Raw genomic sequence first — 14,713 nt, forward strand, 5'->3', positions numbered from 1 at the left:
TGTACGCACGAATCTTTTTGAAATGAACAACTGTTGTGATCTGAAAGAGGATATATCAAGCAACTGGAGTGATGTATTCGACGGGTGTATTGCGCAAACACACGTCCATATGAAGTTGAAGGGATATCACACCTTATGTCTACACTTTGTAAATGCAGGTGTTGTGCCAGCTCATGTCACCGCTCTTGCTGAGCGCAGCTTTCCCAAACCAGCCTGCAGAGTGTCCCGACATATACTGCAGAGTGTCCCGATATATATGCATTGAGAAAGCAGAAAAATTTTACTGTTATGCCAGATATGCTTGGGATTTCTTATAAGGAACTTTTTGGGTGCAGATAAAAACATGCAAAAGTTTTATAAAACTGCTGAACTAATAAACCAGCGCGGTTTATGTTTCACAGAGAAACAAAAAGGTGTCGAAATGTGATGCCCAAGCAGCTATTAGTACTAAGTTGTGATCAGCCTAACTTATGTAGAATTTCCACACGGTTACAGCTTTTGTCCGGTCACACAGTCGTCATCCTTGACAGACACACTGTGTACACCTGATACATCCCGCTTCTCTCGCTCAGCTCCGCTGCCCACTTCCCCCTTCTGGCGGTCCTTTACAACCGGACACTTTGACCATCTCTTGTTGAGATTCTCTGCTTTCAGTCTGGGCAAAATGTTCAAACTGAAGGCCTGTCTGCTCTGCGGTCAGACAGGCCTTGGACACCTCGACATTCAGCGCTGTTTGCTTGTTCAAAGACCAACCAAGGAAAGCCTCTTTGTGAACTGTGGTCACAATTAGCTACATTTTATTTTTGTACAGAATGTTCGAGAAGCTCAGGAAAAAGTGTTTTGCTGTATTTTACAACAAACACATTCGTTTCAACCCCAGCTTGCTCTCAGTAGAGAATACAATAGTAGACTTATCACAAGTCGTTAGGTTCCAAAAAGGAGGAAATATTGTAAACAAACTGTAACACGTTAAAAACTACCAGCACATCAGCACGACAGTCATTTATGTCCCTGTGTTTGGTGCATGATAGCCTTAGTTGCTTACGTGACATAAAACCAAAACCCGTCCACGCACACACAGACAGGCCTGGTAAAGCATATTATGGTAAAGAACCACTCGAGATAGAAAGGAACACAGCACCGGGGCAGGAGTAAGAAGGTGCTGGCTGGCCTGGATGTGCTGGTAGAAACGGGACATCCGACAAGCGTGGCAGAGGTGCACTCCATTCTGAATTGCTTGATGCCCAACACCTTGTTCGATTTCAGAGCAAGGCTATCGCTGGTTCCAGCTCAGATATGACATGCTGGCCAAAGAAAGAAGGGACAAGAATGGCCTTATCTGAGCCCTTGACCTGGAGGGGGCCTTAAACAGGAGAAAATCCTGAATCACATGGAGAAGAGACAGAGATCAGTATTGACATGGGGAACTCCGTAACCATGGGGACACCCCCCACCAAGGAGCAATCCTGTCCCCGCTACTCTTCAGCATAGCGATGATGGCACTGCCAGAGAGGCTGTAGAAGATTACAGGCCTCAAATACACCACCTACGGAGACGACATTGCAGGAACGGCTCAGTCATGCTGCCTGCAAAGCGGAATCTAGTACAGGCACCCCATTAAATCAGAGATTCTGAGGAGGAGGTGCCAAGAATTGCAGTGGATCAGAGAGGTCCGAGACATCGGCCTGTGGAACCAAAGGATTGAGGAGGGTGGTTATCAACAGATACAGAAGGACGAAGGAAACTGTCAACCTGGCACAAGCATTTGTAATCATATATGCAGCCCCATGCTGGGAAGACTGACACAGAGAGGCTGGATGCCTACTGTAAGGTGCCAGGACTCCTGCTCCACCCCTCGGCAGAGGAGCTCTTTCTGCTAGAAACCTTCAGAGAACTGGTCGAGGCGCAGCAGGCAACAAGCAGTCGAATGGGCAGGCACACCAGGGGGAGGATGGGGGTGCAGAGCACCAAGGAATATGCACCCGACGGAAAAAGAGGCATCAGATATGAGGATGCTGCGGAGCCCATAGGGAGGGGATCATGACCACCGTGGTCACTGACACCACGCAAAAAAATGTCCATCAGGAGCCGAGATGTGAGGAGCACAGACCTTTGGGCTAGTTGGTTCATAGCAAACACGTACAAGCGCTAAAAAACACGGACAGAGAAGAGACTTGGACAACACGAGCGCTTACTTTCAACTGAAGGTTTATTGATACACAAGCACAATTTTATACACCTTGCTGCATGACGTCAAACTGATAGCCCTGCCGACATCACGTGGCTGCTCCCAAAAACATTATTTCCTTTTTAGTCAGTGTGACAGATGGTGCGCTGACGCAGGATGGACCGGCTTTTCTAATCAAATCTGCCTCTATTATCTCTCTCACATCCTGACAACTATGTTTGGCCACAATCTTGCATGCGCTGAAGACAGGTTTACATGGTTTATTATTCTTTACAGCACAATCATGACAATGTTCAGAAAGATTACCGTCTCTATAATTGCCTACCTTCCTCCTGTGTTCCAGTAATCTTTCGTTCAGACATCGGCCAGTTTGACCGATGTACCTAGAGCCACACGATAGAGGAATGTCATAGACCACACCAGAAACACATGGCACAAAAGGATCCCGGTGCTTGATACCGCATGGTTCTTTAGGCTTTAGAACCATGCGGTATCAAGCACCGGCATGGTTCTTTAGGCTTTAGAACTAAAGCCTAAAGAACCATGCGGTATCAAGCACCGGGATCCTTTTGTGCCATGTGTTTCTGGTGTGGTCTATGACATTCCTCTATCGTGTGGCTCTAGGTACATCGGTCAAACTGGCCGATGTCTGAACGAAAGATTACTGGAACACAGGAGGAAGGTAGGCAATTATAGAGACGGTAATCTTTCTGAACATTGTCATGATTGTGCTGTAAAGAATACTAAACCATGTAAACCTGTCTTCAGCGCATGCAAGATTGTGGCCAAACATAGTTGTCAGGATGTGAGAGAGATAATAGAGGCAGATTTGATTAGAAAAGCCGGTCCATCCTGCGTCAGCGCACCATCTGTCACACTGACTAAAAAGGAAATAATGTTTTTGGGAGCAGCCACGTGATGTCGGCAGGGCTATCAGTTTGACGTCATGCAGCAAGGTGTATAAAATTGTGCTTGTGTATCAATAAACCTTCAGTTGAAAGTAAGCGCTCGTGTTGTCCAAGTCTCTTCTCTGTCCGTGTTTTTTAGCGCTTGTACGTGTTTGCCGAGATGTGAGCATGGTGGATTAGGCAGCAGTAGTACTCGCCACTAAGACAGGGACGAACATCACCAACATCCTCGCAGACTTGCAGGCAGCCCGCAGAAACTTCAGAGAAAGCAGAATAGCAGCCACCAGGGTCCTCGGCACCAGGGCGGAGCAGGATTTGCCTGCACCAAATGATCTGAAGGCACATAGGCTGCCCAGGGAACGAAGGCACTGATGTCACAATGGCCTTCTTCAATACTACTATAATTTGTACCCTAGTTGGAGGTGCAGAAATAAAAGGAGTGGTGGAAGGAGGGGCGGCTAACACCAGTGGGCTCCTGAAATGCTTTCTGAGCGATGACACAGGGTTAAATCATTTTGGATTTGTACGTTGTTTCTTTAATGATGCTGTAATGTGTTTATAAGCCACCCGACACTTATCAATTTTGAAAGTGTAGAAAGTTGTAGAAGAACTGCAGATTGGGCTAGTTTGTGTAGATTCATAGTGATGGTTCAACAGCGCAAACACACACAGACCAAGAAGGAGACAAGACACACACAGCGCTGAACTTACAACTGATTTTTTATTAGGAAGAAGCATGTCATAATATAAACACACGAAAACAACACACATGAAAAAACAGCGCACATGCGCAATGTCAACAATCTCATAGTACTAAAAAAGGTAAAAACCGCTTTACAAGCACGTGTGTATCCACAGATCCACTATCCACTGTGTAGCATTTTCATTTCCCTTACAGATAATGTTACAGATGGCGCACTCACGCACCCTTTATCTTTCCTGTTAATGTGAAAGGCTTCAGCAATTTCTCTAGTGCGCTGGTCAGAATGACAAAACAACACATCAGTATCACCAAAAAACGGCGTGCATTTGCATGCGAAACAATGCTTTGCTAAGTTTGTTTCCTTGTTTTTTAAAGAATTAGCGTGCTCCATGAGCCGCACGTTAATACAGCGGCCAGTCTGGCCGATGTAGGTTAAGCCGCAGGACAAGGGGACCTGATAAACTATGCCAGTCTTACAGGGAACATATCTTGTCACATGATTGATGTTGCAAGCATCTCTTCTGCGCCCCTCATGCCTTCTTTGAACCGCCGCTCCCACTCTTTCTAGCTTGTTAGGAGCAGAAAACAGAACTTCTACCCCATGCTTGCTCCCCACTTTCTTAATCCGGTGCGACAGCGCGTGGACATACGGCATAACCACTACCTTTCTTCTTCCTTCTTCCGATCCCTTCTGCTGCCCAGACGTGTTTGCAGGCGATTTCAGTGCACGGAGGACTTTGCCTGCACTCGAGACGAGCACTGAATCCGGGAAACCAGCTTCCCTACATCTGTTTGCCTGGGCTAAAAGACTAGACATCATTTTATGACCACAAGATTTCTTCACTGCCATGCCTAAGCATCCCGTAACAATACCACTTTTTACGATCTTAGAATGAAAGGACTTGTAATTTAAAAGGGGCTTTTCACTCCTAGGCGAATACTGCCAACAGACATGATTGGGTTCGAAAGACAACTTTAAATCAAGGAATTGCAAGTCTGTTTCTAGAGGGACTTCATGTGTGAACGTCAGTCCCGACCCATTACGTGCAAAAACATCAAGGACATTTGACACAAATTGCGGATTCACGGACCTAGCTAGCACTAAGAAATCGTCCACGTAACGGAAAATGCGTATGCAGCATCCGGCTAAATCACTCTCAATTTTCATATCAACCCGGCTTAGATAAATGTTGCTTAGAACTGTTGCTACCTTGGCACCTATGCACACACCTGATTTTTGCATATAAAGTTGACCATCCCACTCAACAAACGTGTTACTCAAGTAGTAAGATAACAGTTCTAAAAAGGATCCCGTTGTAATTCCACACTCATTTTGGAACACGCATTCATCGTTGTCCTCCGTAATACATTGCTGAACATACTGGATAAGTTGAAAGTGCGGAAGAGAATAAAACAAATCAACCACATCCACGCTAAAACCAGCGCATTGTGCCGGGCTCTCATTTCGGAGGAATTCAGCAACTGCCTCAGAAATTGGGTACCAGAAACGGATCCTTCACGCGAAGTGACGACAAGTGACGACACAGATAGGTAGACACAGCCAACTGCCATGAATTGCGCTCCGAGATGATTGCCCGGAAAGGAACGTTAGGTTTGTGCGTCTTAGCACTAAAGAAAATTTCTAGCACGGAGCGTTCACTTTCCTTCACTTTCTTAGCTATACCTTCTAACTTTAACTTCTTAAGTAAAGTCACCGCCTTCTGCTTGCACTGGGCAGGATTCCTAGCAACACTTTTGAAGTTCTTCATAACCGCTTCACGGGCCTTCTCAGAAAACTGGTCCTCTGACATTAGTACGAAAAAGCCTTCTTTATCCGACTGGACAGTGCGCAAGCGATTATCGCAGAGATAGTTGACTAATGAGCGAAACTGCTTAAACTTACCTTTCGAGCTAGCGCATCTAGAAACGGCATCAATGCACTCAGACTCACACTTAGATCTGTCTTCAGCTGGGGCTTTGGAAGACACATCTCGTGCAAGCGCCAACCTTTCAACAGTTCTCGTGCCAGATTCTAGGCAAAACTTGGGTCCTAGGCGTAAAGTTTCTGCATGCTTGGGATCCACGGCGAAGTCTCCCAGTACCAAAAGCTTCCCTCCGGCTGACAAATTCCTCTTGGCTTTTGGAAGAGAAGGGCGGACCAAGTTCCACACGAATTCCGTAAGCTGGTCTGTGGTCCTACACCAATCACGAAAAACACGCTGGTTATGGAACTTGGTCCGCCCTTCTCTTCCAAAAGCCAAGAGGAATTTGTCAGCCGGAGGGAAGCTTTTGGTACTGGGAGACGTCGCCGTGGATCCCAAGCATGCAGAAACTTTACGCCTAGGACCCAAGTTTTGCCTAGAATCTGGCACGAGAACTGTTGAAAGGTTGGCGCTTGCACGAGATGTGTCTTCCAAAGCCCCAGCTGAAGACAGATCTAAGTGTGAGTCTGAGTGCATTGATGCCGTTTCTAGATGCGCTAGCTCGAAAGGTAAGTTTAAGCAGTTTCGCTCATTAGTCAACTATCTCTGCGATAATCGCTTGCGCACTGTCCAGTCGGATAAAGAAGGCTTTTTCGTACTAATGTCAGAGGACCAGTTTTCTGAGAAGGCCCGTGAAGCGGTTATGAAGAACTTCAAAAGTGTTGCTAGGAATCCTGCCCAGTGCAAGCAGAAGGCGGTGACTTTACTTAAGAAGTTAAAGTTAGAAGGTATAGCTAAGAAAGTGAAGGAAAGTGAACGCTCCGTGCTAGAAATTTTCTTTAGTGCTAAGACGCACAAACCTAACGTTCCTTTCCGGGCAATCATCTCGGAGCGCAATTCATGGCAGTTGGCTGTGTCTACCTATCTGTGTCGTCACTTGTCGTCACTTCGCGTGAAGGATCCGTTTCTCGTACCCAATTTCTGAGGCAGTTGCTGAATTCCTCCGAAGTGAGAGCCCGGCACAATGCGCTGGTTTTAGCGTGGATGTGGTTGATTTGTTTTATTCTCTTCCGCACTTTCAACTTATCCAGTATGTTCAGCAATGTATTACGGAGGACAACGATGAATGCGTGTTCCAAAATGAGTGTGGAATTACAACGGGATCCTTTTTAGAACTGTTATCTTACTACTTGAGTAACACGTTTGTTGAGTGGGATGGTCAACTTTATATGCAAAAATCAGGTGTGTGCATAGGTGCCAAGGTAGCAACAGTTCTAAGCAACATTTATCTAAGCCGGGTTGATATGAAAATTGAGAGTGATTTAGCCGGATGCTGCATACGCATTTTCCGTTACGTGGACGATTTCTTAGTGCTAGCTAGGTCCGTGAATCCGCAATTTGTGTCAAATGTCCTTGATGTTTTTGCACGTAATGGGTCGGGACTGACGTTCACACATGAAGTCCCTCTAGAAACAGACTTGCAATTCCTTGATTTAAAGTTGTCTTTCGAACCCAATCATGTCTGTTGGCAGTATTCGCCTAGGAGTGAAAAGCCCCTTTTAAATTACAAGTCCTTTCATTCTAAGATCGTAAAAAGTGGTATTGTTACGGGATGCTTAGGCATGGCAGTGAAGAAATCTTGTGGTCATAAAATGATGTCTAGTCTTTTAGCCCAGGCAAACAGATGTAGGGAAGCTGGTTTCCCGGATTCAGTGCTCGTCTCGAGTGCAGGCAAAGTCCTCCGTGCACTGAAATCGCCTGCAAACACGTCTGGGCAGCAGAAGGGATCGGAAGAAGGAAGAAGAAAGGTAGTGGTTATGCCGTATGTCCACGCGCTGTCGCACCGGATTAAGAAAGTGGGGAGCAAGCATGGGGTAGAAGTTCTGTTTTCTGCTCCTAACAAGCTAGAAAGAGTGGGAGCGGCGGTTCAAAGAAGGCATGAGGGGCGCAGAAGAGATGCTTGCAACATCAATCATGTGACAAGATATGTTCCCTGTAAGACTGGCATAGTTTATCAGGTCCCCTTGTCCTGCGGCTTAACCTACATCGGCCAGACTGGCCGCTGTATTAACGTGCGGCTCATGGAGCACGCTAATTCTTTAAAAAACAAGGAAACAAACTTAGCAAAGCATTGTTTCGCATGCAAATGCACGCCGTTTTTTGGTGATACTGATGTGTTGTTTCGTCATTCTGACCAGCGCACTAGAGAAATTGCTGAAGCCTTTCACATTAACAGGAAAGATAAAGGGTGCGTGAGTGTGCCATCTGTAACATTATCTGTAAGGGAAATGAAAATGCTACACAGTGGATAGTGGATCTGTGGATACACACGTGCTTGTAAAGCGGTTTTTACCTTTTTTAGTACTATGAGATTGTTGACATCGCGCATGTGCGCTGTTTTTTCATGTGTGTTGTTTTCGTGTGTTTATATTATGACATGCTTCTTCCTAATAAAAAATCAGTTGTAAGTTCAGCGCTGTGTGTGTCTTGTCTCCTTCTTGGTCTGTGTGTGTTTGCGCTGTTGAACCATCACTAGAAAGTTGTGTGTAAGTTCATTCTTGAAGGCAGCACCATCCTTCAAGGATGACCTTGGGGGAGCAGCCGCTGAAGGCATTGATAACTGAGCAAAAATAGCATTGTATCAGAGATTTCGTTTATGTAATGAGCAACTGCAGTTCATTGGGCAGTTCTCTATGGCATTGCCCTATGTGGCTAAGGCCGCCTGTGTCCGCAATTCCATGAACTATGTTTGTGGGTCCTGGCCCACTCTACTCTTTGTGAGCATGATGGAATGCTGTCAAAAGCAGTACTTGCATGACCTTGCTTTGGAGCTCACTCACCCGCTAGGCATGTGAGGGGGGAGTCTACTTGCCGACGGCATTGGGTCACTGGGGAGTAGGGAAAACAAGCGGCCGCTGCTGCTCGAAGGGCATCTCTCTCTCCATTTGCGGTGCAGGTACGGGCAAGACGTCCACGCTGGTGGAGTATGCACGGCTGCGGCCTGCGGCCAGGTTCCTCTGCATCGTCTACAACAAGTGCGTGCCCACTCCCTGCATCGCATGCCAGTCCCTCCTGGTGTATGCTGCCACAGACAGTGTGCTGCCATTCATGACCACTCATTTAGAATTGAAGGAAACGGTCATTTCATTTCACCAGAGGTAGTGAAATTTCTTCAAACGCCTGTGGAAGATGCCGTGAACGTAAGGCAGGGCTGCGAAAGCCTCCGTTTCTTGGCTGCTCTTTTCCAGTGAAGGCTGGTTTTCCTCGGTTAAATCCCTCAGACAAGTCTCGGCTACACCAGTAGGAAGCCTCTCGGGGTGCCCTCAGCCACTGAGATGGCGCATATGCAATTGCAAGCTTTTGTACCTTTTATGTGGGCATGATTTGGTCAGGGCCGCCTTCACACAAGACAGTGCTGTCCCTGTTTTTTTTCTAGTTTGTGTGCCCGCAGTCATAAGGAAGGATTTCTTTCTCCTCTTGTAAAACCAACATGTGTGATGGTTGGCAAACATGAGTCTGACATCCAAAAACTGGAGCTGGGAATCCTGAGGGGCCTGGAACGTGAATTGGAGCCCTTGATGCGCACGCGGGAAAAGTGACCAAATAGCTTCTGTTCTAGCTTCTGAGTGAATATTGTGAGGCAAGCAAATCAGGAAGTCATCAACATACCTGAACAATCTCACAACTCCCATTTAGTTTTTTTTTTTTTTGGCTGTAGTGTTCGGCTGCCTCTATCCAAAACAAATCACTGGTGCAGTATGTGAACATAATGTCAGTGATAGCACTGTCTTGTGTGAAGCAGGCCCTGACCAAATCATGCCCACACAAAAGGACCGAAAGCCTTTTCTGTTTCTGCTTTCACTCCCACTTCCTCCTTTCCGCTACAGTTACTGCGTAATTTCCTTTCCTCAAATACAGTCTTCATTTTCTTCACTGTGGCCCCTCTTTTTCTTTCTTCTTTCATTCCCAATTATGGCCCCTCTTTCTGTTTTTTCTTGCACTCCCACTTCCTCCCTTCCCGTACGGTGCAGCGCTCTCCACTGTATTTTCTCTCCATGATATTTTGAATTAACGAAAGTGCTCGCTGACCCTGCCTAAGTGAGAGGTCGCCACTTAGTTCCGTGTGCTGCAAAATGATAGAAGTAATAAAAATGGCGGCTACCTTGAAATACGGGACTTCACTGCTTTCCCTTGCGGCAGCTGCGACCATGCTGGGCAAGGCAAAGTGGCTGGGTTAGGGAAGCTTCAAAAACCGTCCTTCGCGGGAAAAGCGCAGCCAAGAAGAAAAGGCCCTGCCTTACGTTCACGGCATCTCCCACAGGCTGAGGAAAAGTGGTCCCTCCTTCCACTCCCCACAAGTTGAAAGGTGTGGGCAAAAAAGTTGGTGAGGCAAAACCAGCATTTGAGGGTGTGGGGCTGGCTGTGTATAAAATACCACTGCATGGAGCAAGCCGGAGGCTGCCTGAAGAACGGCTCCTAGAGCACAGGAGAAATTGTCATCATCCACCTGCAGGGACAAAGGAATTTGTCCAATCATTGCCTCAAGCACGGATGCACACAAAAGACATAATGCAGGCAAGGGCAAAGGACCAGAAGAAGGTCATCGAGGCTTTCCGAATGAGTCCTGGCATGGAAGGCGACCTCCACCTCACCCAAAGGGAGATTGCTGTGCTGTGTAATGATAAAAAATTCATATGATAGCTAACTACACGTGTATCAGTAAGGCAGAGTTGATATGGTTAAGCTGCAAAACTCCCCGCCGAGTTTCGCAAGCACTTCTTTGGTGATCATGTATTCTTTTCTTTTCTTTTTGAAGAATTTTATTATTTTTTTCTTCTGTCATATTTCCTCTCAGATGCAGCAAGGCAGAAATTTGGGCAAGTTGGTAACTATTCATCATTTTGCAGAGACTAACACAAACAAGCGCTGACTATCAGCTGGTTTTTATTGAAGAACGAAAGGCGCAGACAGTCAGTGACTAATCGAGACAAGAGAAGTTATCTGGAAGGCACGTGGGAGGTCAGATCACTCAATTCCCTCTTGGATAATGCAATGGAAGGGCTGCTGATACACATCATGCCCATGTGGGGAATATAGAAGGCCTCCATTACCTGGCGTGTCAGGCTGTGTCGGAACAAGATGCGCATGTTCTTGTAATCAGGTACGCACTTGCACTTCTAGCATCGAAAAGTAGACTTTTGCTCTCCTTCTTTCTCATGCTTGCATTTGCATTTCCTGCAGTGTGGGAAAGGGGATCATTTTTCTTGTGTTCTCATGCTCCATCAGACGTTTGTTGATACACCTGCCCGTTCGGCCAGTGTAAGAAGGGGACCTGATATGCCATCCCCACCTCACAGGGTGTAGACGGCAACACAAGGCGCATCTGACAAGCCTTGCTGTCTTGCCTCTGTCTGATCTGTTTGCACATTGTGCCAAGTTTTCTAGGCGCAGAGAAGACGACATCAGTGTCGTATCTACCTGCAACTTTTTTCAGCCCATGTGACAAGCAGTGTGCGTGTGGGACCACAGCCGGCCTTTTCTTCTTTGTGCCTTCCTTCGGCTGAACCCCATTCTTACGCTGTCTAAGGAGTTCCTCCGCAGCCCTGGAAATGAGTTGATCAGGATACCCATTCACACGTAACCTGCTTGCTTGCACCGAAATGCTGTCCCCCGTCCTTTCGTGGCAAGATTTCCTGAGAGCTGATTGCAAGCAAGAAACGGCAAGTTTCTTAATATTACTAGAGGAAAAGATGGCGGAGCTGCGCTTCAGCTACCATGGGCGCTCAAAGCATCATGGGACAGTGAGCTACTTGTTGCGGGACAGTCGTATTTTTTCGGGAACACAGAGTGGCACTACTGAGAGTTTAATTCCGAAAACACTGTCCTTGTGTGCACAGACGACTTTCGCACGAATGCAGTGTGTAAAATCCATAGTAGTGAAACCGCAACGACCCACAACGCCAATAAAAGGTTTCACTTTTCCAAAATACCATAAAAAAACTTCTTAAAGTATTTAGGCAACAAATTTTTTTTTTTAAAACATATTTCCTTTTAAAAGCGCGCCTGTTGAGCAAGAAATATTAGTTTTTGTAGTGTTCAATACATGGCCAGTAGGAGAGCTAGCCGTCTCTTATTTTGGGCAAACTTTGCACTTAAATGCTTTTCTGCTCGTTTGTTGCAATTTACAGACAGGTTGTTGAATGTTAGGACATTCTTGATTATCGAACAGCATTCATTTTTGCATTATTTTTTGGCCAAAAGTTGCAGTTCTGCAGTGGGTAGCTCACCGAGCCATGATGCTTTGAGCGCCCATGGTGGCTGAAGTGGTCTCGAGGGGTCGCCATGCAAACTCCCATAGACAAGGCTGCCAGCTTTCCGTCTAGGTAATAGTAAGAAACTCTATGGTCAAAGTTACCTGCCATTTGCGTTATGCAATGGCGATAGCACTTCCTTCCCCAAGCACTTCTTTGTGTTGCTGGTTAATTGACTCCTCGCACTGGCCGAGATAAACTGACCTCGCATGAATACAACATTTTGCCACTGAAGGGAAAAGAAAGAAAAGCCCCTAGGAAATAACATTTGCCAAAGAGAAGCTGCGTCCTGAAGTAAACAAGTTTCAAGTCATAAAGAGCGAGTTATGTTGTGGTCGGCATGGCAGCAGAGTGACCAGGTGTCCTTTCTTGGCTTGCACCTGCTGCTGCTGCTGATGCAGTGTCGGGAGTTGAGAGAATTGAATTGGTGGTCCGGGTGTGCAGGTCGGTGTGTGACATTGGCAAGCGCACGTTTTCCCCCAACGTGGAGTGCAGGACGGCCCACTCCCTGGCCTTCCGAGCAGTGGGTTTCCGGTGAGCTGCTTTTCTCATTCCTTCCCCAAGTGGGTTCACTGTGCTGGTTTGCATGGGATACCAGCGCTGTGTTACTCACATCCCCCAGGGGATCGACCAGCCACATACTGTGGCGCGTATTGCATGACGTGAGAACTAACAGTGTGCGAATATTCGAAATTTCCAATACAAATCGAGTATGTTTGAAATCCGCTTCATATTCATGTTTGAGATATTCGTGTTTGAGCAATTCATATTCGAGAATCTGTTCGAGAATGTATGCGAGGGTTCGACGGCATACCGTCTGGTCAGGATTCATGGCTTGATGAGATTCACTGGCCACTGACCATGGTCAAACACAAATGACGTTTCGGGAGCGCTACGGCTCCCTTGTTCACAATGAGCAACCGGCTGAACGTCCCGGGCTTTTTGTAGCGGTTAGTATCGTTTTCAGACATTTAGCGTAGATAGGGTGCAATGTGCCATCATTCTTATTTATTGTGTTAAGCGTAGTATGGATGATTTGTGACTGGAGATTTCATCGGGCTGATACATTCTTTTCTGTTGTCACTATATCTGCTTCGTCCCAGTTAATTTCATGGCCAGTCTCTTGCGCAGTCTCATTGTGAACAAGGGAGCCGTAGCGCTCCCGAAGCGTCATTTGTGTTTGACCATGGTCAGTGGCCAGTGAATCTCACTATTCGAGAATATTTGCCAGTGGTCGTATACTGCAGTGACTTTCATAAATTCAGCCATGCCAAAATCACAATATCTGGGCAGAAATGCGTCCTCTTCACTTTCTTTCCTGCGTTTATCGCATGGACCAATCTCACTGTTCCGCAAGTGGGCTTTCCCACTAATAACATTGATGTGAACAAGATGGCTGACCACCCGCTTCGCAGTGAGAGAGCGCGCTGCTTCATTTTGATCCTTCTATAATGTGCTACACATTTAATGCCCCATACTCTCCGAGCGTGACTTCCGCCATCTTGTTTTGGCCAACTGTGGTATGTGGGAAAGCTCACCTGTGGAACTTTGCACGAGGCTCTCAGGCAAGTGATTGTGTAAAAATCTTGCCTGCTGCATTGTGACCCACACAGCTCTTAAGTGGGCATGACGGACAACGATTGGACGGCCCCTGTCGCCTGGCTGCCTAGTTTTGGTCTCCGAGCTTCGCCACTAACCCGCGCATTCGCCCGAAGCCAGCTCCGCACCTGTTTCGGACACCAACTGGCATTTCGTTGATAATTATTTTTCCTATTTAGAAGCAGTCTCACTGTTGCAACGCCGACGTACTTCCTCCTCGCTTATGTCCGTGTTGTTCTTCTAGCACGCCAAAACTGTGCGCTTATCATGGACTTTGCAGTGTTAGTGCAATGGAGCTTCATAAGGCTTCCCGCATTTTTGGCATTTTCATTTTAGTTTTTTTTTTGGAGGGCACGAGGCAGTTTAACCCTTTAACCACCAATTTATTTTCCAAAAAACGTACCAAAATCGCCAATTTTTTTTAAGTGACCTTAATTTTCTCCATGTAATTCTGTTCTGAAAATATATTACTTCGATGGTTTCTGGCGAAAATTAACACAAAAAGTTCGAAAAGAAAAACAGTTTACAAGGGTGGCTTTCCCACAGTGCATGCCATAGTAATGCAAAGAACGCATTGAAATACCGCGCATTTATTTCATGTGATATAAAACAAAGTGCATAGACATTGCTTCGTCCTAAAAGGAAGGCCTCGTTCAGCCTTGAGATCACGGGCCACAACTTCCAAAGCCTGGGGTGCGGGTGAGTCGCTTCATCCACGGTTTCCATATCGGTGAAATGGAGGCAGCACATCAACGCGTTGAAGCGATTCCTGCTCATGGCCTTCATGAACACTGGTGTCTGGAAAACTTCTTTTGTAGAACAGGACATTTTCACTCGAGGTTTACCAACCCTGCGATATTATCAGAGTAAGGAAGACCATGATCTCATCGCGGTTTGCCGGTTTCCATGCAGAACGCCGAGCAGCAAAGTACTCTACCGCGTCGCGGTTCGTCTCTGTGAGGATTACGTCAATGATGTCCCAGTCAAAAAATGCCTAAAACCAGCCGAAGATGTCGTGCTTGTCAGTGGGCTGCCACACAATCCCAGGCACTGAAGAAAAATGGAACCGTGGAGGCGCCAGC

The 14,713-nt window shown here is 46.6% G+C and overlaps 1 protein-coding gene across 4 annotated transcripts in view; it reads left to right on the plus strand.

Annotated features, from left to right (window-relative positions):
• LOC149324964 (F-box DNA helicase 1-like) overlaps positions 1 to 14,713 on the plus strand; it is a 218,746-nt gene that overhangs the window by 108,550 nt on the left and 95,483 nt on the right. For all 4 annotated transcript variants that reach the window (XM_089562718.1, XM_089562715.1, XM_089562717.1 and 1 more), the window contains exons 8-9: positions 8,678 to 8,756; positions 12,477 to 12,566. In XM_089562718.1, coding sequence (XP_089418844.1) covers positions 8,678 to 8,756; positions 12,477 to 12,566 — 169 coding nt within the window. The remainder of the gene's footprint in view (positions 1 to 8,677; positions 8,757 to 12,476; positions 12,567 to 14,713) is intronic.

This window comes from Amblyomma mixtum, chromosome 10 (assembly GCF_055824585.1).
Source record: "Amblyomma mixtum isolate Tamu chromosome 10, ASM5582458v1, whole genome shotgun sequence".
In the NCBI taxonomy this organism is placed as follows: Eukaryota; Metazoa; Arthropoda; class Arachnida; order Ixodida; family Ixodidae; genus Amblyomma; species Amblyomma mixtum.